Source organism: Sander lucioperca, chromosome 12, assembly GCF_008315115.2.
Source record: "Sander lucioperca isolate FBNREF2018 chromosome 12, SLUC_FBN_1.2, whole genome shotgun sequence".
In the NCBI taxonomy this organism is placed as follows: domain Eukaryota; kingdom Metazoa; phylum Chordata; class Actinopteri; order Perciformes; family Percidae; genus Sander; species Sander lucioperca.
In genome coordinates, this window is record NC_050184.1 from 31,245,183 (window position 1) to 31,271,433 (window position 26,251).

General features: G+C 39.4%; 2 protein-coding genes across 21 annotated transcripts in view; both read right to left on the reverse strand.

Moving 5' to 3' along the window:
* Nucleotides 1-159: 159 nt before the first annotated feature.
* On the reverse strand, nucleotides 160-2,856 carry aurkaip1 (aurora kinase A interacting protein 1). The gene is made up of 4 exons (XM_031290448.2): nucleotides 2,746-2,856; nucleotides 1,305-1,401; nucleotides 732-1,195; nucleotides 160-463 (listed from the first exon to the last, which is right to left on the reverse strand). The coding sequence occupies exons 2-4, from the start codon at nucleotides 1,348-1,350 to the stop codon at nucleotides 347-349; spliced, it is 627 nt and encodes a 208-aa protein (XP_031146308.1). The 5' UTR covers nucleotides 1,351-1,401; nucleotides 2,746-2,856; the 3' UTR covers nucleotides 160-346.
* Nucleotides 2,857-5,205: 2,349 nt separating this feature from the next.
* The window catches only part of LOC116043484 (RAP1 GTPase activating protein), a 50,165-nt gene continuing 29,119 nt past the window's right edge, over nucleotides 5,206-26,251 (reverse strand). For 8 of the 20 annotated variants that reach the window (XM_031290174.2, XM_036007769.1, XM_036007768.1 and 5 more), the window contains 23 exons: nucleotides 25,970-26,005; nucleotides 24,830-24,877; nucleotides 24,303-24,341; nucleotides 23,960-24,151; nucleotides 22,138-22,241; nucleotides 21,549-21,627; nucleotides 21,402-21,455; nucleotides 20,880-20,963; nucleotides 19,702-19,802; nucleotides 19,402-19,531; nucleotides 18,021-18,176; nucleotides 17,865-17,936; nucleotides 17,653-17,739; nucleotides 17,392-17,532; nucleotides 15,830-15,961; nucleotides 13,929-14,006; nucleotides 12,822-12,931; nucleotides 11,947-12,066; nucleotides 11,622-11,757; nucleotides 11,071-11,182; nucleotides 7,691-7,770; nucleotides 7,246-7,293; nucleotides 5,206-6,953 (listed from right to left, as the gene is read on the reverse strand). In XM_031290174.2, the coding sequence (XP_031146034.1) occupies nucleotides 7,285-7,293; nucleotides 7,691-7,770; nucleotides 11,071-11,182; nucleotides 11,622-11,757; nucleotides 11,947-12,066; nucleotides 12,822-12,931; nucleotides 13,929-14,006; nucleotides 15,830-15,961; nucleotides 17,392-17,532; nucleotides 17,653-17,739; nucleotides 17,865-17,936; nucleotides 18,021-18,176; nucleotides 19,402-19,531; nucleotides 19,702-19,802; nucleotides 20,880-20,963; nucleotides 21,402-21,455; nucleotides 21,549-21,627; nucleotides 22,138-22,241; nucleotides 23,960-24,151; nucleotides 24,303-24,341; nucleotides 24,830-24,877; nucleotides 25,970-26,005 (2,100 nt within the window). In that variant the 3' untranslated portion in view covers nucleotides 5,206-6,953; nucleotides 7,246-7,284. Of the gene's footprint in view, nucleotides 6,954-7,245; nucleotides 7,294-7,690; nucleotides 7,771-11,070; nucleotides 11,183-11,621; nucleotides 11,805-11,946; nucleotides 12,067-12,821; nucleotides 12,932-13,928; nucleotides 14,007-15,829; nucleotides 15,962-17,391; nucleotides 17,533-17,652; nucleotides 17,740-17,864; nucleotides 17,937-18,020; nucleotides 18,177-19,401; nucleotides 19,532-19,701; nucleotides 19,803-20,879; nucleotides 20,964-21,401; nucleotides 21,456-21,548; nucleotides 21,628-22,137; nucleotides 22,242-23,959; nucleotides 24,152-24,302; nucleotides 24,342-24,829; nucleotides 24,878-25,969; nucleotides 26,006-26,251 lie in introns of those variants that run through there. The other 12 variants (XM_036007767.1, XM_036007772.1, XM_036007770.1 and 9 more) reach the window with 7 other exon arrangements.

A 26,251-nucleotide genomic window follows, 5' to 3' on the forward strand; every position in this document is an offset into this window, starting at 1 on the left:
GATTTTACTATGGGATCAAACCAGCCACGACACCAAATCGGGACAGAGCGTAAAAGGGTGGGGGCCAATGGCTCCTTCCCTACTTCATACCCCTCTACTCCTGGTGCCACACCCCCCCCCCTTGGGCTCAACAGAGAAAAAAAAATATTTATTAGATTATGTACACTTTATTAAAAATAATTGTACACACATTGACTTGAGTCCATTTCACTGAAACATGCTTCAGTTAAGCTGCAAAGCACAGAAAGTCGGCTTACTGTTTTAACTGCAGTGTGTAAAGTGTGACGTGTGCAGAGCCGTCCAGTGTGAGGGATGGGACACAAACTTAAATCACTGTCAGAGTTTCTCAGTCCCTTTTGTTTCCATGCTGTTTGATGAAAATCTTAGGTGCATTCCATCCCTCTGGAGCCTTCTTCAGTCCAGCTCGTGTCCAAATCCTCTTCAGATCCTCCTCAAATCGTTTCTGCACAGGACAAAAGATTCTGTTGTAATTGCATATAAGGCTTACAACAATTCTACACAAAATAAAAAAAGCTTTCAAGTTTAGTCATATGATAAAATACGTTTAGTAACACAATTAAAGTTAGAGACTACCATTAGTGTTCATTTTAATATCAAATGATCACACATCATACTGATATTTGCTGAAAACGACAATTTGTAAAAAAAAACCCCATCTGTTTAGTCAGTATGAAAGGATCCCATTTTATCTCCGAAAAGAGGAAACTAACCTGCTTCTTCTTCCCCCTGCCCTCCAGCACTCTCCTCCTCAAGAATTTTGTCCTTTTTAGCAGCTTCCTGTATTTATGCCGGTTCATCTTCCTCCGCCGGATCTCCAAAACATTCTTACAACTAAGGGGTGTTGCTGAACCCTCCCCATCCTCCAAAACAGGGACAGAGATTGGAGGCAGCAGCTTCTCTTCCAGCAGCCCTGCGTCCTCCTGCGGCTGAGCGGCCTCCAGCAGGGGAGGGAGGGAGTAGCGCAGGGAGAGCCAGCTCTCCAGGGGACTCACTGACAACTTACGCGGCACAAGAGCCTCATCCAGTTCGGGCTCAAGCTGTACCCATCGAGGAGGAGATGTGTTGTTTGCTGCTGTTGAGTAGTTTCTCAGTTTTTGTCGTAGCGAAGAGCAGTAAGCAGGAAGAACCGGCTGTACACATCCATTCAAAATCTCTCCATGGGCTTGAAGTGCAGCTGGTCATTAAGGAAACATAAATGATGTCATCTTGAGTAACATTACTTAAACTGGAAATATATTTTTGAGAAGAATGAAATGGATGGATAGATATTAGTTTATACTTACACGTTGCTCTACGTAATAGACGGGGGACAACCTTTGAAGTAAACATTGCTAATCATCCAAGCAAAGTCATCAGAAATGAGTTGACTGGTCACTGGTCCTGTGGGCATGAGCAAAGTACTGTGTGTTGGTCTTCCATGGAGATTTCAAACAAGTGATGAAACAATTAGTGGATTAATCAATGCATTGACAGACAGAAAATTATTGGGCTAGCGTTACAATTTTGGCAATGGGCTATACGTTTGACTCAATTATCAAAGACAAATGCAAAATAAACTGTCACAGGAATCTTTTACTATAAAACTACAATAATGAAAATGACTGTCAACATGTCCAACCCTATGGATAAGATTAAAATTATATTACTTTATTCATATTTTATTTGTTCATATTTTAGCCGTATTTTAGTATTATATTCAGATTGGCTTATACTTGGGTTTTTTTCTTTTAGTTATTTAATGAGTATTGTTGCATGTGCCTGAGGCCTTAGATTTTATTTTGGTTGTGCACATGACCAATAAAGAACCATAAACCTAGCATTCGATTAAGGCTAGGAGAATCATTAAAGATCCAAACCAGCCGGGTAACAGCCTTTTCTCTAGGGCTGGGCGATATGGACAAAATCAAATATCACAATATTTTTGACCAAATACCTCGATATCGATACCGCAACGATATTGTTGTGTTGACTATTGGTGCGTTAACAAAACATTTACACAATGAGATTTTTGATAAATAATCATCAGTAATGTGGATATAATGACTAAGTGAGTAAAAGGCAAATAATAGAACTGTTCTGTAATGCAGCCTTTAAAACCAGGAAAACACAACACTAATGCCATATTACGATATCCAAAATCTAAGACGATATCTAGTCTCATATCAATTTATCGATATAATATTGATATATTGCCCAGCTCTACTTTTCTCCCTGTTGAGGTCGGGTGGTACCGGATACACCAGCCAGCACTGAGAGGCTGAGCGTCTTCTACACTCAGGCCACTAGGATCCAAACAACGCCACTGCCTGAGACGGATTCTATGATACATCATGCACAAGTTGAAGGAGCTGATGCGATTACATTTTACAACCTCGTACGATTTCATGTGACAAATACAATTGATTGATTGATTGGTTGGTTGGTTGGTTGGTTGACTTAGTGACCGACGGTAACTAACGTCCTTGACCACATTTTAAAAATTACAAAATGCACTGACGTTATTGAGCGATTGCAATAGATTAAATATTGACATTAAACTTATTTTCTAACGTTGTGCCCCTCTTTAGGATGTTGCTAAAGCTATCTAGCAATGTAGCTCTGCTTTGGACCTTAATGCCGCTACATTATCACTAAAAGATTACAGCTAAGAACGTTACGGCCATCAACTATCTAAAAAACATGAATAAACTTATTTAACGTATTTTATGAACAGTGTTACGTTACCTTATAGTCCTTTGACCGGGGTTTTTGTCTTCAATGTGACTCTAGAATCCAACTTCCGGCTTGAGTAACAAAAATTTAACGCGCTTCCTGTTTCTCATAGAAGACAAGGGTTCCGCTGGAGTAGCAATTTAAAATCTCTGAGAGTTTTAGAACCAAATTGTCTCTAAATAATAATAATAATAATAATAATAATAATAATAATAATAATAATAATAATAATAATAATAATAATAATACATTATTAAGAAGAAAAATAAATGTACATAAAAAAGTTGTGTTTTTGCCCTGATGCTCATAGCTTGTTGGAAGTTTACTTGTAATTACTAGTATTCTGCAATTATGAAATAAAATACATAAATCTACCCTAATTAAAGACAAATTGAATTTGTGACTTGACTTGTGGTTGAATTTAATCAGTGGTGTAGTCCAGGGTATACGCTGGTATACGGCGTATACCTACTTATTTTTCAGTCAGCATTGCGTATACCCACTTCTAAATCCCCCCTGATGCGCACCATTCAGTAATATCTGTGAGCCAGATTGCCCATTTTTTCCTCAAGGATAGTGAAGCCATGACCCACCCTCCTCTGCCTCTAATTGGCTGGTACTCGCTGCTTTCACTGATTAGATTGGTTAACTTTAGGCATGAGGACTGATGAGCCAATCAGAGGCAGAGTAGGGCGGGTCATGCCGAGGAAAATATCGCTAATACCTCAGGTGCCAGTGAAAAAAACAAACAAAAAAAACCCTCAGGTGCCGGTGCCACTTGACTACGATAACGGCAGCAGACCAAACAACAGCTGAAGAAATAACACAAGCGGCGGTGTGCCACCCCAGTTGATGGAAGACATAATTCTGAGGTAAGTTTTAAGGTGGTTTCCAAATCAATCATTATTTTAAACTACTGGCAAATTGCCAGTGGCAGTATGACTGCACATTTAGAGGAGAAGAGATAACACCATGTTTGCCTCATGATAAATACATTTTACATTCATCCAGGCTGCTTGTGTGACCAGTAGTAACTACAAACTGCTCCTAATCAAGTCATGATCATTTTATAATAGTGAGCAAGTAGAAATGACAGATTTTTGGGTAAACTAAATCATAGTCTTACATATCACTGTTTCTAAAACAGGGCTTTTATCTGGACTACTTTAGAAAAAAAAAAAAAAAAAAAAAAAAAGGTGAAAACTGAGAGTATACCCACTTCTCCAGGGACCACTACACCACTGAATTTAATCATTTATAATATTGTGTGGCCCTGTGCTTAGCAACATACAGTAGGTAGGTATAGAGGTATGAATGACTCCACTGGAGGGCACTAACAATCTACGTCGCAATGGTAGGTGCAGATGAACCATTAACTTCTCAGTTTAACAGCTCAGTGATGATGAATAACATACTGAATAGGATACATAATTGAGAGATAACCCTTGAGAGAACATGAACTGTGTAAAATGGGAATGCAACTACATGTTTTAGCCAAATAAATACAAAAACAGGTAAACATGAATGGGATAATTTGCACCTGAGTTGCTCTCTTTTGTGACTTACTGTATGCTTATCATTTATTAGCTTTGTCAATTTTTATATTTCTATCATCTTTTTAAGCTGACTGTGGTGACTGAGCAACACATAATTGTGTAGCTATTAAGCTGTATGGAGCTGTCTGTTATCTTTAATCATAATGCACAAAATGGACCAGTAGAAAGGAATAAGTCATCAGTATTTATCTAAGCAAAAATTTGAATGTAAAAAATGTAAACCTGCAGCCCAGAGGAAATAAATGACATAGGAAATGTATTTTTGGCAAGGTGTTCCTCCTAAAGGAAGAGGAATGACACACTAGATGAGTAAAGGGGGATGTGGAGTGTAAACAGTTTTATGCAAAATAGAAAATAGCATTAGCATGAAAAACAGAAAAGCCCAGTAGTATTCAGGACAGAGTAGAAAATAGTTTTTGCTTTGTCATTTGTCTTGTCCCATTGTGTTATTGCATATTTCTCAACCCATTTATGGAGTGCTATAAACATACAACAATCGTCCCATATTGTTTTGTGAGCAGATACATTTGGAAAGCCCATTTCAGTCATTATTCAGTTTTATTTCCTTTTGACTCTTTAAAACCGAATGTTTCTTTCTTCCGTGTGGTGCAGTTGTATAAGAAGGAAAGCCTCCACTTTTAGATTGAACTAGTTTTACATACTTGTGGGCAGCCACATGAAATCATTTATTCATGGGGCTTTCTCTAGCTTTCATTAAGACGGTGGGAAGTGGAACATCTACAGTTTGTAGGCATTTCAAAGCAGGGATTTTGTGGCATTTTGTGGCATTTGGAATATTGTATTTGTGTACAAATATACAAACACAGAATACTGACAAAAGTAAGTTAAAATGAGAGAATGAGTTTCCATTGAGTAACATGATGCAGGGCAATAAAGTGAACTGTACAACAGACTGTAAAGTTCTCAGGGCATTTATTTACAATAAAAATAACAACAACAAAACATCCATTTCATTGTAAATCCTGCTGGCTGTTAACTATTTGCTTCACTATATGTACTTACACTATCAGTTTGTGATGATAAGGCAACTGAAATGATCAGCAGGATGTACTGTGAGATTTCCCTTTTACAGTATAGTCTGAATAGCTTTTAAAATATGTCTCTCCTACAAAACTCTCTTAAAATAATATTTAAAAGTAAAAGTACAAGAAATAAAACAATAAATTGTCAACTAGGCAGTAATTTTAAGGTATTGGTCAATCCCATTTTAAATCAATGGCCTATACATTATACACTGTCCTCCAACTTAATAGGTATTTACAAAATCAGTAGTTGTATTTAGAGTTATTTTCTCACATTAAAAGCAAATAAATATTCACTGTTTTATTACAATTGCATTGCAAATAGACTGCTCTGAGAGATATGTGGCCCTTGAAATAGACCGAGCTTTACAGATGACAACATTATAATTTACTCCAAAGCAACACGTACAGTATAAGCATATGGCAGGATGCTGAATGTAGTCACCATAGAGGCACAGTATAACAGATGTATGCCACTTCAACAGGAACCAAATCAATAAATAAAGACATATATTACAGAGAAAAAATGGTGAACATAATGAAGAGACTGGTCTCTTCGCCAACAAACAAGACGGACAAAGCAGATAGATCAGTCATTTATGGAAATATCCATTCATTAGCTATATTACCTATACAGACAGTGCTGAAATAGAACTGCATTGCAACACCATTTTTAAAGAAACTGGTGGAAAAATGAAAAATTCTGAATATATATATTAGTTTTACAGTTAATCTCATAGTGCAATCCCATTATTGGCTGCAGAATACGCGAGTCAAACAAGTGAGGTAAAATAAATCTGAGTGACAAAGAAATTGCATGTTTAAGTTATAAGGCCATGTTATCGATGATGCATTGCTCTCCTCACTGTGAGCTGTGGTGTCAAGTTTGAAATCTAATCTTGTGGAGATTTGGGTCGTAAAGGAAAGAGTACAATTGTTTTGCTGCAGCTATACAGTCCTATTTTTCCTATTTTACCCAGAAAATAATCACAGTTAACAGCATGCAAAAGAACAATTCTATATCCCATTAGATGTTCTGTTAGAATATACCCAACTTTGATGTGGAATATTGTATATTATGTATACATTAGAGATCTTTATTGAGCCAAAAACTTTGTTGATTTGGTGAAACCATCCAGGCAATTATCTTCTCTATGTTTCAGCGAAAGTCCTTCTCAGAATCTCTACAAACAGCTCAATGGCACTGTCTTTACCCTGTATGGCCAGCAAACCTGGGCTTCAACAAGACAAACTAAACCACAGTGATATCTTTTACAAATAAAACCGTGGAATTTGTAGATAGAAAATGTGCGCTTTAGAAACAAAAGGTGTGGGAAAGAAAAACCTACAACTACATGTAGGCAACAGAACAGGCAAAGAAAAGAGTGGAAGGAAACAACACTGTGCAAAAGCTGGACCCTTTTGTGCGTCATCCTCCCCGGTGTCCTCCAGGTTTCTGGACTTCTGGGCACTCTGGCCCTCACTCTGCAGCAGACTGGCCAGGCTCCACCTGCTTTTTCTAGTCTTCCTCATCTTCCTCATCTTCGTCCTCCTCATCATTGGTCATGGCGAGTGCCTGAACTTGTCTCACCTCCCAGTGGGATTGTGACTTATGGGAATACTTTGGAAATAAAAGAGATATCTGGTCAAAACTTTATTCTTGTCATTATTCATATTATTGTCTAAAATAGTTATTTGCCAAACCTCTATAAGTTCTTGATTTGATTTATTTCTCAGTCAGTAGTCTTATGATTAAAACAGTAACACAGAAAACACCTGAATATACTGTACATACAGTCTAAAGTACACAAGGATCATCGATGTATATACAGTAGATCTGGTTCATCTGTCCATAGTTTAAATCCATGGGTTGAGACTATGGGACTATGAGAGGGTACTGAGGAAAGTCTAACCTGAAGATGGAGATCCAGGATACAACCAGATGGGTGGAGTTAACAGTTCTACACACAAAGACGCACAAACAGCAACACAACAAAAACAAAGAACAAGCACGAAACATCAGCAACAGCACACAAAAAGCAATAAAAAAAAAAATCAATAGAATAAACTCATGCAGAGCAACAAAGGTGATTTAAAGGTAACTGGTTTTGGGGCGACTTCCAGCTCACTGGATACGTGCGCCCCATGTAGGCTCAGTCCTTGGCAGCGGCCCGGAGTTCGAATACGACCCGAGGCCTTTTTGCTGCATGTCATACCCTCTCTCTACCTCATTTCCTGTCTCTCTTCAGCTGCTCTAATAAAGGAAAAAGCCCTAAAAATATCTTTTAAACAAAAACAAAAAAAGGTAGCTGGTTTGTAATCTAGATTTTAGTTAAGTCCAGGGTGGGGTTGACTCACTGATGAGGACTGATGGTCGTGTGGTCGTTCCAGTTTGATACGGACATCCGTCCCCTTCCCTCGTTCAGGTTTTCCAGGCCCTGAAGGAGAAGTCAACAGTGTATTAAACCAGTCCTGTATGTCCATCACAGTTATCCTTGAATATTAAGAGATGGAAGAGAATTGTGTATATTGTGTTTTGAAACATAAGTTTTAAAAACGAGATAGAGCAACTACATCATTTGTTGCTTTGTATTGAAAAATTCAAGCTTTTTTACCCATTGATGGGTTAAGATGAAAAATTGTATTCGCTATAGAATATTTTGAAAAGATGGTTGTAATATTACATGGTTTAAATTTATGGTCATTCATATTTATCTTATAAAAATATTTAGCAATGTTTGTTTTTTCAAAGATGATGATAGTGTAGTCTTGTATACTTATTTCTTCTTTAAGATGATTTTTTTTGGCATTTTAGGCCTTTATTTGTGACAGCTTAGACATGAAAGGGGAGAGGGGGAATGACATGCAGCAAAGGGCCGCAGGTCGGAACCGAACCCAGGCCGCTGCATCGAGGACTGAGCCTCTGTATGTGGCTCTACCAGGTGAGCTACTCAGGCACCCCGTTGTTTTGTATACTTGGTATATAGGTGACGTGAAACACCACCCAGATGAAGGCAAGTTTAACAGTGTTTTAAGCCCCCAACGTCTCCTTCCAGGCTGCGCTGCCTGGAAATCACTAGGATTAGGCAATGGTTATGGTTATGGTTAGGGTTAGGTGCCTTGAAGTCAACGGTCGCAGCGCTGCCTGGAAGGAGACGTTGGGGGCTTAAAACACCAACGAGCATTTCATTTTCATTTTCATTTTCATTTTTTGTTTATTATACAGGAAAAATTTAAAAGTAACATTAAGTTAGAATATAAACGGGCCTGACTCAGTTTAAAAACTGGTTTGTACATTAGCATGGGCGAGACAGATGCAAACACATAAAACAACAATACATGAACAATCAATGTGTGCAAGTGTAACTGTTGAGAAGGAACAGTTTGTATGCCTTTTTGAAATATGTGATGGATGGTAGTGTTCTGATGTGATGAGGAATGTCATTCCAAATTTTGGTGTATGTATGAAAAAAGGTAGTATAGTTGTTTTTGTATGGGGGGACTGGAATGAATGCCTGTGAAACTGACCTAGTAATGCGTACTGGTCTCATATTGTGTGTCAGGAGAAGTGCAGCAAGTGTTGGCAAAGTGCTATTTTGAATCTGAAAGTAAAATGCAATAGCATGGCTGCTTATGTAGTTCTGGTAAGTCAGAGCATTTGAGCGTGTGAGTGCAATGCAATGGTGAGACCACTTTGGGAGATTACTGTCGATCTTGAGAGCACGATTGTATAGTCGTGCTATTGGTTTAGTAATTTCCTTTGTGGTAAGAGACCAGATTGGAAGACAGTAGGACATTGTTGAAAACACAATTGCATGTAGGTAGGTTTCAGAAACAGAAAAGGAAAGATATAATCTAATCTTGTTATACACATAAAGTTTCTGATTTAGCTTTTTTAGCAACATGTTTAGTGGGGTGTACAAAGCATAGAGCTATGGAGAAGAGTTGTGGGGCATGTCTTAATTTGAATGCACTTGCTGTGTGTGTATTCTCAAACAAAGAAATTGAAGCCAGTCATATATTCAATTTCCTAATCACAACCATAAATCTAGAATGAGCTAAAACATGTAATCATGTTGGTAGAACAACAGGTTCTGTTAAATTCTATCACTGTGTTTTTCTATGGTGCCAAGAAAAATGTCCATCTCTGTACATTATTGCCATCTGCAGTATTACTGCCTCTCTGAAAGCCTTCCTAATATCCTGTTCATACTTCCCTTTCCTGAGCCACATTAACCAGCTCTGGCTGGGGGATCCTAAGGCGTTCCCAGGCCAGGGTGGAGATATAATCCCTCCACCTAGTCCTGGGTCTTCCCCGAGGCCTCCTCCCAACTGGCCCCTCGCCTGAGACCACTTTGCCATGGCAGACCCTACCAGGAGCCCCAGGCTCCAGGCAACACAGCCCTCAGGTTCATAGGGACACACAAACCCCTCCACCACGATAAGGTGATGGTTCTCAGAGAGGCTAGCAAGCAAGTAAGCCAAGTTTATTCATATAGCACCTTTCACAGACACCAGTCACAAAGTGTCACAAATTAAAGGTGCTGTAGGTAGGATTGCAAAGATCCAGGACTTAGCCAAAAAATTTGAACATCAACAACTTCTCAGTCCCTCCCCCCTTTTTGCTAAAGCCCAAAACTGTCTCCTAAGCCCCTCCCCCACAAGGGAGAATGAATGCGTGTGCATGAGCAGTGATTGACACGCAGTTAGACACCCCCCCTGGCCCTGATTGGTGCATCTGAACAGGGAGCTGTGGATTTTTGCAAATCGCACCACAGGCTGTAGGTGGTGCCAGAGGAGCCGGATTTTTTTTTTTTAAATTACCTGCTTCATGTAATTCTACTCGAACATAGGGTATAAACAAATATGACAGAAAGTTAGTTTTATAAGTCTTACCTACTGCACCTTTAATTGGCAAGTAGCCATTTTCTGCATTGAGGACTTTTACTGTAATACTTTAACTACATTTTCCAAATTACACTTACATACTTTTACTAAGATTATCAGTGCAGAACCTTTACTTATAGCAGAGTATTTTTTACAGTGTGATGTTAGTACTTTTACTTAAGTAAATGATGTAAATACTTCCTCCACCACTGTGCATTTGTTAATTATGTGTTCCCTACCCCTATTTGGGAGTATTTATTAGAGATGTTCCGATACCGATACCAGTATCGGTATCTCCTCCGATACTGCCTAATACGCGGTATCGGGAAGTACTGGAGTTTATGCACCGATCCGATACCACATAATACAGCCCTAAAGAAAATCTACGTTAAAGTAGTTTATTTATGTTCTTTTTCCATTATAACTGACTGTCAAACTGGATAATAAAAGAAAGTTTTGAGGCATTCATTGTTTGTGTTTGTTCATGTTTCACAAAGAGTTTAACCTGAGCCAGACCGACAACAAAGATAGAAATAATATCACATCCATACAGGGATAGTAGTATACACTTGTTAAAACATAATAAAATATATGACACAGTGGTATCAGATCAGTACTCAGTATCAGCCGATATGCAAGTTCAGGTATCGGAATCGGTATCGGGAAGCAAAAAATGGTATTGGACCATCTCTAGTATTTATATAAGTAAACAAATAAATCAACAAATATACAAATGAGCAAACTAGTAGTTACATAGCCATTATACGTTTTACAAACCTCTTAAGACTCTTATCATTTTTAAGTGTTGAATGATTTTTCACCTGCTTCTCCAAGCCTCCCAGCTGTCTCACCTGGGGTGCTACCATGACTGCTGGTACAGGTGCTGCTGATGTTGTCCTCTAGCCAGGTGTTGTAGGTGAAGGAGTCTCGCTTGTGTGGCGTCCCGGCAGACGACAGACTCTCCTGGAGAGAGTGCAGAGGAGAGACGCAGCAAAACATACATGTATATTAGACTTAAAGACAAGCCAATTACCTATATGCACTTGTATTGTTTCTTACATGCTAAATATAGAATAGAATAGTCTGTATTGTCATTGTACATGTACAACAAAATTGAATTCAGTCCTTTCGGTACAAAACATTAGCAAAAGTGCAAAGCAGATGAATAAATAAATACAAAAGAGGCTCTTTTTTTTTAAAGAAAGTAAAAACACGAAACACAGGCATACCACACAAACAAGACATTCACTGCATGATTCATCCTTTAAGTGCAGTTATGGCTTTTTGTTAAAAACTGTTTCTGAGTGCGTGTTTGTTCTTGTTTTAACTGTCCTGAAACAGCAGTTCAAACAGAAAGTGTCCAGGGTGACATGGGTGTTTTTAGTATGCTCTGGGCACTCACCATGCCTGTGTCATAGTCCTCTGTGGCCTCTGTCTCGTTCTCCTCCACCACACTGGCGAAGCTACTAGCGTTGGAGGAGGAGCGGGAGAGGTCATGACCCTCGGGGATGGATGGGGCCCTGCCACCGAGATAAGAACTACACCCTGGGTTATCACTCTCCAGGACAGCCAAACCTGATTTTATCTTATGTATAGGACACAGTCATTCAACATGTTGCCACAGCCAAGGATTGCCCAGCGGTTACACAAACACAGGTATGGCGACACAAGGTATGAATCAAGATCAATATATCCATGTGATTGAGTTATTATTTTATTATACACACCTGTTCTTGGTGGTTGTAAGAGCCTCGGGGGAGCTCTGATTGGACGAGTTGTCAGATTTGGGGTCTTGAGAGACGTGACCGCTGTCAGGGGTCTTCTGGGTATTTGGGGAGCTTTCTTGACTGCAACAAGAGACGTGGTACAAAATATCAGGAAAAGCAAATAGGGTGTAACATAGAAAAAATCTAGAAATGCACATGCACTGATAAGAAGTAAATAGTAAATTATGAACGTTAGTTAGTAGGGGTGGGACAAAATATCGATACGGCAATATGTCATCCTTCTTCGTGCGATAAGAGAATCAATACACTTGCGCGATATTTTAATGAATAAAATAAGGCTCTGTAAAGTAGATTTCTCTGCTCCCAGCGTTGCTACTTCATGGCACACCGAGGTGGCGCTCAACACATGAAAAATGGGAAATTTGACCATAAGCTAACTAGCCGAAGAGGAAGAGGTTTTCAACGGGATGGCGGACAGCAGTTTGAGGTAAATTACAGATGCCCCAGCCACGTTTGAGTCCAAAGTCCGGACCCATAGTTACTCTATAGTTCTGTAATTTTTTAATTTACAGACTGAAAAAACTTGTCTCTAACAGATTGCTTGCAGTGAATAAAGAGAGAAAACCAGCACTTGACCTTTTCATGGGCATTTTGTATTCATAGCTAGACCGATATCATGATGTATCATTATCGGATTGAATAGCAAAATTGCTGTTTTGTGATATGGGTATCGTGGGCCATGTAGTGTATCATATCAGGAGGTACCCTGTGATTCCCACCCCTATTACTTAGCGATTACAAGGCTTTAGATGAAAAAGATACATGGTACACATTATAAATAAATACAGCAACAATGTGCCAGACTCTTTTCTCACCTCTTCTCATGGACTTCTTGGATGTTTTCAATACCGATGGCACTGCTTCGCCTGGAGCTGAAAGGACCAGACTTTTTCCTGGTTGGGCTTTTCCCTGGGACAATCAAAGACTGCCAGGGAGAGAGGAAAGACAGTCAGAGTCAAAATACTTCTAATATCAAAAATATATTTGAGTAATATTAAGTTTATCTCAAAAGCTTCTCAATGTATTTATGTATAACTGAATAGAGTTATTTTGTCTTAACCATTTAAATTGCATTGCTTCCTTCGAGTTGTTACTATGACAAAAAAAATGAAAATTCAAATGTGCACTTATCGGCTTAATGTCAAACCCCGGTGCCAGTCTTTCAGCCAGTGCAGGGCACACTAAGGCAGGAGATGAAAGATGGATTTAAGGGCTCCATGGCTTACCACTAAATATGCTTTCTCAGCGACGGCTTTGTTCATTCAATCTCCCTTTAAAGCTCTCAAAATAAGAACTTGAAAAGCCTTTTAACTTAATGTGGCTTCAAAGAGCAGGAGGAGCTTTTTATATATATATATATATATATATATATATATATATATATATATATATATATATATATAATAATTTGTCTGTAAGGGGGCATTAAATCATTAATATTCATAATTTTGAAACAAATAGAGAATTAAAGCATACTGGAATTAAAACACAGAAGAGTAAAAGGCAACAGAAGGCAAACACATACTTCAGTAAAGCAGATAGGACAGTGAGAATAAAAGAAAATCAATATGAGTCAGTAGGGAGCCTTCAAATATGACTTTTACTGTCTATTTGCTACTTATCTCTTCTGATTTCTAGATGGTATACCTATGCAAAATCCCAAATATTGGAAAGGACAAATAAATTAATTAATGAGAGAATGTGGAGGAGAATATCTGTATCTGCTTTTGTTTTTATCACAGATTGAGATAATGCTCTTTATACAATGCTTCTTGTCTGTAACACACAGTGCATACTATTGTAAATACAGAGTGCTGAAATGTATAGAGAAAAGTGCTTGATGCAGTGGAGCCATGCAGACAAAAAAAAGGAGCAAAGAGGAGAAACGAGTAGTTAGAGAGTAGTTAGAATTAGACATGAACCTCTTCTACTGTTCCTATCCCTATGGCACTGCCTCGACGTCCATATTTACTGGGACTTTTGCCTGGGACAAGCAATGACTGAGACACACAGGAAGAGGAGACACAGAGAAAGAGAAAGAAAGAGAGAGAGACAGACAGAAAGAGAGTGAGAGAGGGAGAGGAAGAGGGAGAGAGAGATGACAAAGGGGGGGGGGGAGAGAAAACATGAAATATACACAAATATGAGATTCCATGCAATCATAAACAAAATACAAAGCACGTGTTAACTGGAGAATACGAAAAGGGACATTTTGGCTCCATGGGTGCAGCACAGACAGCTGAATGGGATAGAGAAGTGATGAGTCAGTTATGTGAGCCATATGCCTGCAAGAAAGAGGATGAAGAGGAGACAAAAACAGCAGAGGGCCTACAGCATGTTATACATTAGGTTTCACATCAAGGCAGGGTTACTGGCAAAAAGCAAGCTTGAGTTACATTCATTAATATAGCATGTCGGTCAATAATAATGGTTAGTTATTTTTGAAGGTGATCTTAAATGTGAAGTAGAACTACAGTATTAATGTGGGTGTTTCATAATGATTTTTACTTCCATATAAATCAGAACATTTCCATTAAAAAATACCTTCCTACAGCCCCCCAAAATATACAGTGTACAGTATATCAGACAAGCAATCATATGCACAGCTGTTAAGTAAATACCTTGTAACTACAATTAAGTGTGTGTTTTACTTTTGACTGAAGGATGAAAAGCTTCTCTATGAGTTGAAAAAGGATTTTGTAACACTCAACTTTTTACAGTGTTTACAGAACTAATTATATAAACTAAAAAAAACAATGCAAAAAAGATGCCATCTGGAGAGACAAGGTTTTGATGACAGAAATAGTGATTTTCTCCTAATCACAATTTAAAAAAAATGTCCAAACGCACACACACACACACGCACACGCACGCACGCACACACACGCACGCACGCACGCACACACACACACACACACACACACACACACACACACACACACACACACACACACACACACACACACACACACACACACTAGTGCATGGCACTATCTTTGTGGGGACCCCTCATTGACATAATGCATTCCCTAGCCCCTTACCCTAACCTTAACCATCACAACTAAATGCCTAACCTTAACCCTTACCCTAACCATAAACAAATTCTATCCCTAATCCTACAACCAAGTCTTACCTCTCAAACAGCCCTTTAAACTTGTGGGGTCCAGCATTTTGGCCCCACAAAGCTGTCCGGACCCCACAAGTATACTGTATTCCCGGTTTTTGGACCCCACGAATATAGTTGAACAAGAACACACACACCAACACACACACACACACACACACACACACTCACACACACACACACACACATACACACACACACACACACACACACACACACACACACACACACACACAAACACACACACACACACACACACACACACACACACACACACACACACACACACACACACACACACACACACACAGGACTCAACCCACAGTCATTAGAATTCAAGTGAGAACAAGGACAATGCAGACACATGGGGATTTAAATAATGAGAAAGATAAAAACAGTAAGTATTAGAAGCAGTTTTAACCCTGGGGAGAAGTTCACCTTGTGTCCTAGAAGCATTCAAGTATATGATTGTCCAGTTACTTCATCTTGTGGTGGCAGGCAATGTGCAACCATTGCAATATGAGAGCAGAGATTAAGACCCAGGCATAAATGCTCCACGTGAGCATTTCTCTGTGAGAAGTGAGTGCAGCAGACCAGTGAGGGAGAAGGGGGCATGAACTCGAGTAGAACTGCTTAGGGGGAGGCAGAGGGAGCGAGACTGGCCTCACTCAAGACCAGGAGGACTGGGGCTGTACTTACTATCCCTGGGTATTTGGGGCTCTCTGCGGGCTCGTGGTTAAAGCTGCTGTTGAAGCTAGTGGAGAATGTGTGCGGCTTCTTGAAAGTAAGACCCGTGGCATCCATAGACTGGCTCCTGCTGCGGATCACCCGCTACAGAGAAAGACGAGGAGGAGGAGAGACATTCAGATGACGCTGACCCCTGTGACCACTCAGCATCTCTGTACGGCGTTACAGGCCGAGAGGAGCCTCGGGGCTGTCCCTGACCACTGACCATTACAGGCAGAGAGCGCTGGCCTGATGCTAATCCTGACAGACAAGGAAGCGACGGAGAACACTGCTAAGCTTTAATGCCCAGAGGGGGGATTCCGATGAGTCATTATGTTAGATAGGTGGTAAGAGAAGAGAGCGGAAGTAAAAGGACCAAGTGGCTGACAGATGTCTGATCACACTGAGTTTAAACACAGCCAGGAGAGGTTAAAGCCCAGTGCACCTCTTTGCAGGCATGGAACAGACAGAGTGAAGAGGCGAAGGCATCGGATGGTGAAAGAAATCTATCCATTCACTTTGATATTATGACATACAAAGATGACAGAACCAAGTAAATAATGGACTAGTGACTCAACACTGGCACATGCGGAGAGCACAGCAGCACAAAACAGCATGGAGGCAGGAGGAAGAAAAGCTAGGAAGCCAAGAGTGGTGTGTTCCAGCAGGACAGAGCAGCAGAGCTTCTCTTCATTTAAATTAATAAAGATTGATAGAGAGGGAGAATGATAAACCCTTGACCCAGAGCTTGCATAAAGATAAGAACAATCCTAAGAGACTGCCAGAGAGAAGACACCCTTTTTTTTTTACATCCACAGAAGAAACATCTGGTACAAAAACTGGTTACTGTAACTACTGTAGATGCCGATTTTACTGTACTGATACTGTTCCTGTGCGGTAATAATGATCTTATAGTGACACTTAAAGGTATAGGTCGACATTTTGGGTAATGCACTTGTTTGCTTTCTTGCCAAGAATTGATCAAAATCAGGAGGGGAGAGCTAGCCTAGATGTGTGAAAATAACAAAGATCCAGGTACCGGCACCTCTAATGCTCGCTAAGTAACACATCATTTCTAATTTGATTTAATCCATACAAAAGCCAAAGTGTAAAAAGGACAATTTGTGGTTTGACGGGGAGTAATATGGTTTCTTCTGTCCAAAGATGTAGTCCAGCTGAGCTACACCAACTGTTTACCCCCGTTTCCAGTCTATACGCTAAGCTAAGCTAACCGCATTATATTTAGCAGACACACAGGTGGTATCAATCTTATCATCTAGCCAATAATTGTAATTCCCAAAATGTCTACTTCTAAACTACTTCTTTAATGGAGATAAATCTAAGCTTGGCCTCAAATTGCCATCAAAGTTATCAACTGTGTTTCTATCTTAGGGCTGGCATAACTAAAATGTAGATTTGAAAGAATTATAAAGGACGTTGTTCATGCAAACATGTTGTTTTTTTGAAGCAGAGAGTTGCAGAAAGTGAAGCTGTCAGTTTGACCCCCCAGCCTCTGCTGCTGCCTCTCCAGTTACCTTGAAGGACTCAAAGAAGCCCCCTCCTCCTGCACTGCCATTTTCCAGTTTGTCGTCGTCTCCTCCGACACCCATCATGGCCTGACTGTTCACATGGAGCTCCTCATAAAGGGTCTCTAACAAGGCCGACCTCGTTCGTTCCTTACACACACACACACACACACACACACACACACACACACACACACACACACAAAGAGGAAAATTAAACGGATATTTTCAAAATGCCAGAAATGTTTTAATTGTTCTTAAACAACTTACCTCTAATTTGGAAAATTTCTCGGCTTTGCAGCAGGCATACTCTGCATTGATGAGCTTCATAAAAAGGAATTCATGAAATTCAGGGCTCTGGAAAAGGAGATGAGGTAAGAGACAAGACATAATTTTGGAAAATACAATGATGACCAAGAGAGGGAAAGTGCACTGGCTTGGGGATGCAAAAGTTCAGGTATAAAAGATGTTCTTTCTCTTACTTTTTTAAAGACAGCAGGGTTTGGGAGTGCCGGGCCAAAGAAAGGTACATCATCCCGTGCTGTCACTGACACCTACGAATTAACAGTAAGATCAAGTTTAATCAAGTATCTATCACAAAGAAGCAAAGTCAGCCCACAGTGAGGGAAAAAAGTCACCTTGTAGAGAACATTGTCAGAGCAGGGGTTGACTACTTGGACCACAATGTAGGCATGGAGAAAGTTGGAGGCGATCATGTCTGGTACAAAGGGAGTGTTTTCCTCTTGGAATAAGATGGCCACAATGTCGTTTCCTATGTGCCTCTTTCTCTGCAACTGCAACACACCAGACACATAGCAACTTGTGACAAATTAACTTAGAGTTAAATATGCAAGAAAGTTGGATGAAAGAATGCTGATGCCAAGCACTGGATGATATGTATGAATACTATTTGTTATCTGCTGGTTTCAGAAAGCCACAATTATGAGGACACATTTAATGGTCCCTGGAATTGAATTTGGAAAACAATAAGTAAGAAACCCTTTCGTTGACGTTCCTACTAATTGTTGATAAAGCCAAGTCTAATTCAAAGAATACTTTTTTTTTATATATATTTTTTTAAGATCATTTTTTGTGCATTTTGAGGCCTTTACTTCCACAGGACAGATGAAGACATGAACGGGGAGAGAGAGGGGGAATGACATGCAGCAAAGAGACGCAGGTCAGAGTTGAATCCACGGCTGCTGCATCGAGGAGTAAACCTCGACATTCAGTATGTGCGCCTGTTCTACCAACTGAGCTAACCCGGCCACAAAAATAATACTTTTTTAACACCAATGACAACACAAAGCCAAATCCATCATATGGCCAAATGAACACAGCTAATAAATTGTGTGAAACTACTGAGGGATTGGAAAAGATAGGAAGTATACAGTATTTGTGTTTAATAAAGAAGATTAAATGACGATTGCTTTTCTTTTTTTATTGTATAATTTAGCCCTGATTTGTGCAGACTATAGACATTATTTAATTACAAAGAAGTGCTTACTCTTCATTTTTCCTCCTCCCTGTCTCACAAGCGAATGCACGTGAGTTTGTGAAACACCGCCAGGGAGTGCTGTTTCTCCTGATGACAGCCTGAGCAAGCACTGATTGGCTCAAAGGAGCCAATGCCGAACAACACCCATTACAGCTGGGGAAACTGAACATATAGAGTAGACCTAGCCTCATCTGTGTTTGTACAAACCATGACAGCAAATGGTGTGAGAGCTTGTGCTAATTAATCAGTGTTTGTGTGAACATGTGAGGCGGAGAAGCAATGTGATTTAAATCACTGTGAGGGAGGTGTGCTGCTCACATATGCAGACACTAAATCATACATTTAAAGTGATCCATGTTTACTACCAGTGGGGATTGTTGCCAATATACCGTATGCTGCAGGTGTTTGGCACAACAGGGAGGGACATGCAAAATATGTCACTACAATAACCGGAGGGAACCTGTCTGACTGCTTGCAGTGAATCATGAAAGGTGCGTTAGTCTGGCATTGTATTACAGTACCTGCTGGGTGTCCCCATCTGTGTAAGGCAGCTTTGTGGACACGTGGAACATGACCTCTTTGTTACGGTAGTTGCAGTAGACAGATTCCGCGCCAGTCTGCCCGTGAGTCACGTCTAACCCTCCGCGGAAACTGCAGAAAACAGAACCATGTCTAACAAGATATTCTCCACCATCCCACTGCAGTACCATGACCATCATTTCTGTAGCTAGCCTGTGAGAATGTGAATTGTGGTTGGCATCATGTTATGAAATGTATGGTAGAGTATACATAGTGCCTTTAAACCAGAGATAGATCCTTACCCTTTAAAGTTGTGCAGCTCAATTTTCTCTCCTAGAAACTCCAGGAATTCTACAAAGGCAGGACTCTCTTCACTGTTGCCAAACAGCTCTTCCTCTGAAGTCTGTATCCAGTAAAAACAAAACAAAACAAAAACTCATAAACATCAAGGCTTGGAGGACAAAATGATTTCAGCAGCAGCGCTGGGAATGATTTGTAAGGTAGACTGTGTACTGTATGCTACAATGTTAGTGTCCAGTAATAACAGCACTTATGTCTGCATTAGAAATACAAAAGCAGTAAGATCAATGTCTGAGAAGCAAAAAGAAAATGGATCACAAGGGGTAACATTTGCATACTAGAGTGCCAGCAATGGCACGACGAGTATTTTATGTAAAGTGTGGTTTTTTCTTTTTTATTGCTACAGATCATTCGGGTCAATAACTGAATGCAGGAAGTGGAGTGCTTCCGGTGTGTGTTTGGCACTCTGGTTAAACCACCTTCATTTGCATTTCAGATGTATAGCAGAAGGTTTTGATCAGCTGAGATGGACAGTTGATCATCTATTGACAGCAAGTGAAGCAGTGATGTGAACACAAAAGCCTGTCTCAACACAAAGAAGACCTGAGAAGAAGCTTCTGTCGCCTATTGAGTATTTCTGTTTTGTTTCCCGTATGCAATACGCCTACTTAACCATCGTGCCTTTCTCCACTTAGCACCCCCCTTGCATAGAAAATGTCTGAAAGGATGAGCAGAGGGCCCTCATTGCCTTTGTGAGATGGCCCTTGGCTTATTTATAATTTTTTTTACAATGTATTTAGACTACTGCAGGCTTTAAGGAATCAGCCGTGCAGATCTCTACACACTGAGGTCTCCATTTAATGGTACAAGTGCCCTCAGCAAAGCATTCAATGGATCCTCTGTCCCCACATAGTAAACAAGAGGGCTGTGATTGCCTCAAAAATGAGAGGGAGTGTTGATGACAGCCACGGTTACTGGGCTGGACTGGACTGAAAGACACAATTAAGACATAATCAGCTTCCTTAAACAAATCACAAATTGCGATGTTTGATACATTATGATTCTTCACAGACTGGATACAATTAATGTAAAGGATGCAGTTATTGCACATTAACAGAGCCGTCTCTGATCAAACAATTGCATCTTTCCTTTTAGTTTAAATCCAAAATTTATAGCTCACCTGTCCAAACTTTTGATAAATGACCCCAAACTTGAAATTGTTGCTTATCACATGTTCATCGAAAGTGACAATAAGTCTTGAAGCCTGTAAAAAAAAAAGAAAAAAAAGAAACATTAACAGATAGGTTTCCAGTTTTTTTTAAGTCCGTCTTTTAAAACAATAGTCAATTGCCCATATGAACACTAAAACCGATGTGGCTTGCTGTAACCATTCCTCCTGTTTATACAGGCCATTAAGAGATCTCTTGCTAACAATGTAAGTGATGGGGGACAAAATCCACAAAACGTCTATCTGAAGCTAACATGAAGCTTTAGCAGTCTGAGTTAGACAAATCAAGTTATCGTGTTTTTATTATTCAATTCCCTCTTTTTGTTTCCCCAGACAGTGTTCCCTGTGGGCGCCTGATTAATGTTTTAAGACAGACTTAAAAAATTGCAGCCATATCATTTAAATTATCCGATGTGTGGTACTGGAAAGGACACATTCAGCAGCTACAACTATACAAACCAAACCAGATCTTACTTTTGGATAAAGGACAGGAAAAAAGCGGTCCACATTGACCTCTTCACAGACGAGCTTAGATTTAAAGAAAGAGAGAGGGGATGTTACAAAGTGGTTTGATACTATAACAGCAGATCAATCTCTGCATAATATAACTTCTCTTTTTACCTTGGCCATTTGGACCACATTGGGAAACTCTGTCAGACAGGAAATGGGGATCACATCATGGTAGGTTTTCAGCTTGGTCCTGGTGAAGTCATGAAATAATCAGTGTGGTTTCAAAGCCATATAATGTGAGATCAGATGGGAAAAACCCTCGCCTCTCTTTGCCTTCTCACCCTCCCTCCCTCCCTCCATCCCCACCCACTGGCTGGCCTAAATAGTCCATCTGTTACTCTGCTGTGGAAATGACAGTGCTGTTGACATTCTCTCGCTTTATGACTCTTATGATAACACCAGTTCTGTATTGACTTATCCAGTCAATACTGGGTATTTAGGAACAAAGAAAGTGAATTATTCTGCATATCTGCATATATTTTAAAAAAAAAATAAAAAAATAAATAAATTAAAAAAAAAAAAAAAAAAAAATATATATATATATATATATATATATATATATATATATATATATATATATATATATATATATATATGAGTTTACACATTCAATGTTGATGTGCAGACACAACAGATTTAAAGATGTTCCTCTGTAAATGAAGCCAGATTGTACTGCGCCATGTATTGTAATGAGCATTACCTGAGCATCAGACGGAGATGTTCCTGGTCACCAATAACATCATACTTTAGAGAGAACACCAGATGTCCAAGGGCGCTGTCCACTGAATAGTAATTAAAGTGTTCCTGAGGGAACAGTACAAGGATATGACCATTAGTTTATGTCTATAAACAGACAGACAGTCAGACACACACACACACACACACACACACACACACACACACACACACACACACATACATGTGCATGCTCTCCAGTCATTACCCCCCATATTCTTCTTCTGTCTACTACAGGCAGATCAAATGTGTTCGTATTATCAGTGTGTAAGAACAGGTGGCAAAGCCAAATGCATCTTCATTAACAACGGTGTATGAGATGCCAAACAGGGAGTCTGGTCGCTGTTAGTGGTTTATTCTGCTGGGATATGCTTATTGCTCATTCATTTTATTACTATAATGAGCAAGAAGTGAAATTGATTGTGAAATATTCTATGAGAGTAATGAGGCTCATTTGAGGAGGAAGTTAGCGTCATGAGAATGACTTCAGTAATATCACTTTTACAAGGCAGTTTTAGAACACACCGTTTACAAATGTGTGGAACTGCCTTTATTGTTCAATGAATGTCACTGTTTCATGTTCCTATCATTACATTTCATTGCATGATTGCGAACATAGAAATTGAACATGGGAAAAACTATGAACTAACTCATTTTAAAAAATCAAATTAAAAGCAGGGACAAGATGAAGATGTACAAGCTGAGCTAAGATGGGAAGGAGATCTAGTAATATGCGTAACTAATCAGCAATGGTGGAGAATAACACATACAACTACTGCATCCAGTTTCTGGAGAGAAAACGTGTGGGAAATACAGATGTGCTGTTCTATCACTACAATCTAACAAGCTAAATATAATTTAGTAGTGACATCAACATGTTGGAGAAGATGAAACCATGGTTTATGTAGTCGTATTCTTTTAGTTTTGCTTGGTTTTGTATTACTTGGTAGAATACCAACACAAATTCAGTGTGAGGATGACACATATTTACATAAACTTTTGTACATAATTATTTTTTAATATAATTTGTATTTCTGCTTTAAAGCATGCATCCACAGCTGGTAAGAAATAATAGGGAAAATAGAGCAAAATACATTTGAGTTAAGAGCGAATTTACAACTACATGAAAGAAGAAGGAGGAAATGTTTCAGTCTGAAAAACAAACGTACACTGCAAAAGGGTTCTCTAATGTTTTCTCAGTTAGCCTTTTAAAATGATATCAGATTAGTAAACAGAATGTGCCTTTGGAACATTGGATGAATGGTTGCTGATAATGGGCAATGTAGATATTGCATTAAAGATCAGCCACTTCTTTCTACAACAGTCGAGAACCCTTTTGAAATTATCTAAGCACATAATGTAATCTGAAAACTGCTGCCCTGATTAAAAAAACAATGCAACTGATCTCAGCTGGTATTCTGTCTGTAATGGAATGGAATGGAAATTTCTAAGTGACCCCAAACTTTTGACCGGTAATGTATGTGTATGAACTTGTTTAATAAATTATTATATGTTAAGAAATGAATGTGTATTGGACTTTTGGCATCAACCCCCAACCCCTTTTTTCTTTTCTTAATATTGTTTTTTATTCTTTTTATATATTCAGTGTCTTGCCCATGTTGTCTAGTCTTTGTTTTAATCTTAATAATTGTGTTTTCATAAAAGGTTGTCTTTGAACTTGCTTAAATTGTCAGTGTATTGTTTGCTTTTTCAAGATGACAATTAAAAGGTAAATGTATACATTGTGTAAAAAAAATGTTTCGCTGTGTTGTGACAAAGTGGCTAACCTTTCCCAGGAAGTGTTTCCGGAAGATCGTAGCTGTTGTGTTACATTCCAGCTTGGTGCGGGTGTTCGGAGACTGAGGCTGCGGCTGTTCTGTTTCCACTGTGTCACTCATCTCATGGTTAGTCCCCTCGATCCAGTAACCCCCAAACTGCGGGAGGAGGATGAGAGGAAAGGGGCTTTTTCTGCCCAACACCTGCCCCAAAATGCAATATAACAAAGGTTGAGAAACAGAACGGTGTAAATGGTAAAGTCATTCCGGGACACAAATGAAATGTAACTGATGTCTCAGAGATACACAAACACTAAATGGTGAAAAGTGCTACTGCAGCACATCATCATCCTACCTCATGGACACTTGGGTATGGAATGTAGTCCTCCTCTGTCTGAAAAAAATATAGAGGAAAACAAGCTTTGTTTTCTCATCAAAGAATAAAAACAACCACAGTGTCCAACTCTGTAATCCCAAAGGACACTGGTTCAGAGTAATTGCATAACTGTTATGCCATAAAAAAAAACTACATAGGAATCAATGCATTGCTTAATCAAAGTATTGCCATTATTTGTCACATTGATGGTTTAAAATACTGCATTAAATTATCATCATAGCCTGTTAAAATCTTTGTTGCTAATATTTCACCATTTCCGTCTGCAGAGCGTAGCATCAGAGGTGTATGATTTTGAATCCTAACTAACTCTGTTGGTATAAAAATGATGCCAAGGCTTGAGAGCATTGCGCTGCATTATGAATATCACTGTGCGCCGGTGTGCAGAAGTAATCAGCCTGTCTGGCAGAGCGAGATATGGCTGAGCAGTCGCAAGACAATGACTGCGCCACGTGAATAATACTGTGTCTCTACATGGAGAGTCGTACCTTGAGTGGGGGAGGAAAGGTGCACCTCTGCTCATCCATCCTTTTGCCCTAGAGAGAGGAGAGGACGAGATAAGAAACCCAGAGAGAGAGAGAGAGAGAAAAGGCTCACGCTCAGTCATTGACACAGCGGCTGGACTTGCTTTCAAAGAAGTAAACACAAATACCTACATTCAAACACACGATTCGACATACAAAACAATTTACATAACAATCATGTCCTAAAAGACCACAATAAAACAAAATAAGAGAGAATGATCAACCTCATCATATAATGATACAGTTTTCCCAAGACATATGCAGCAGGCTGAGGCAACCAAGCAAAGTCAGAGTGGGACAGATGGAAAGATACAGAAAGAGATGCATTACACACACAGAGAGCAGATACCGAAAGACAATTAAAGGATGCTAAAGAGCAGGCACTTGGGAGTGACTGAAACATCTGTTAGCACACAGAGAAAGTGTGGTAATAATACGCCAAAAAGAAAAATAAAAGATGCTGAGCTGAGTGGTGTAAAAGAGAGGAACAACGCAGAGAAAGAGATGCAGTGATACTAAATCTGAGCTAGGTGATGGCGCCTGGGCCTGGCGTCATAGAATACGATACATCGCATTGATATATAAGTCTGACTGTGTTAAAAACACAGTCCTGAATCACACACCCGGTTGAAGAGGGATTTTCTTTTTCTAATACTAAGTTATGCCAACAGACGGGAAAGATGTTGTGGTCACTGAAAGCTATTATGACTGTCCTAATGCAACAAAAACATTATTAGTTATACTTTCGATAAGCTCTATCATAAAACCCGTTAAGTGTGGGATCACATGATTAACAATCATCCTTTCAAAGCGGTAAGAAACCAGCAGACAGTTTTGGAGGTGAGATAATAAGCCAACAGCGCTGTTAGCCAGTGTTACAACCAGAATGTTAACAGCTGAGAAACACATATAATGCTCTGACAAGTCTCCTCTGAAACAACCAGACTCAATATGCTTCATGTACAGAATGTACAGAAGTATTGTAGCCGAGGAGAGGGCCAAATTACTGCAGCATTAAGAAGAGACACACTCACTAGTTAGTTGCTTAGTGAGTACAGCTTAGAAAGCCGAGACAAAAATACGAAGATTAACGCTTCATCTTACCTGTATCTTTTCAATCATTGCAAATAAATCTGGAGTCTGGAGAGAAGAGAGTGAAATTAAATGTTCTGAGTTCATTTATTTTGGGTGCAGAGGTTAATTTTTTATTTTTTTTATATATATATATATATATATATATATATATATATATATATATACAGCAGTGAGTCTGATTATTAGTTCAACCCTGTTTAGCACACTCCATCCAGCGACAGAAAACAGCATTTAACCCTTTGTTGACCTCACTTCCTTATTGTTTGGGGTCACACAGACCCCATTGCTGTA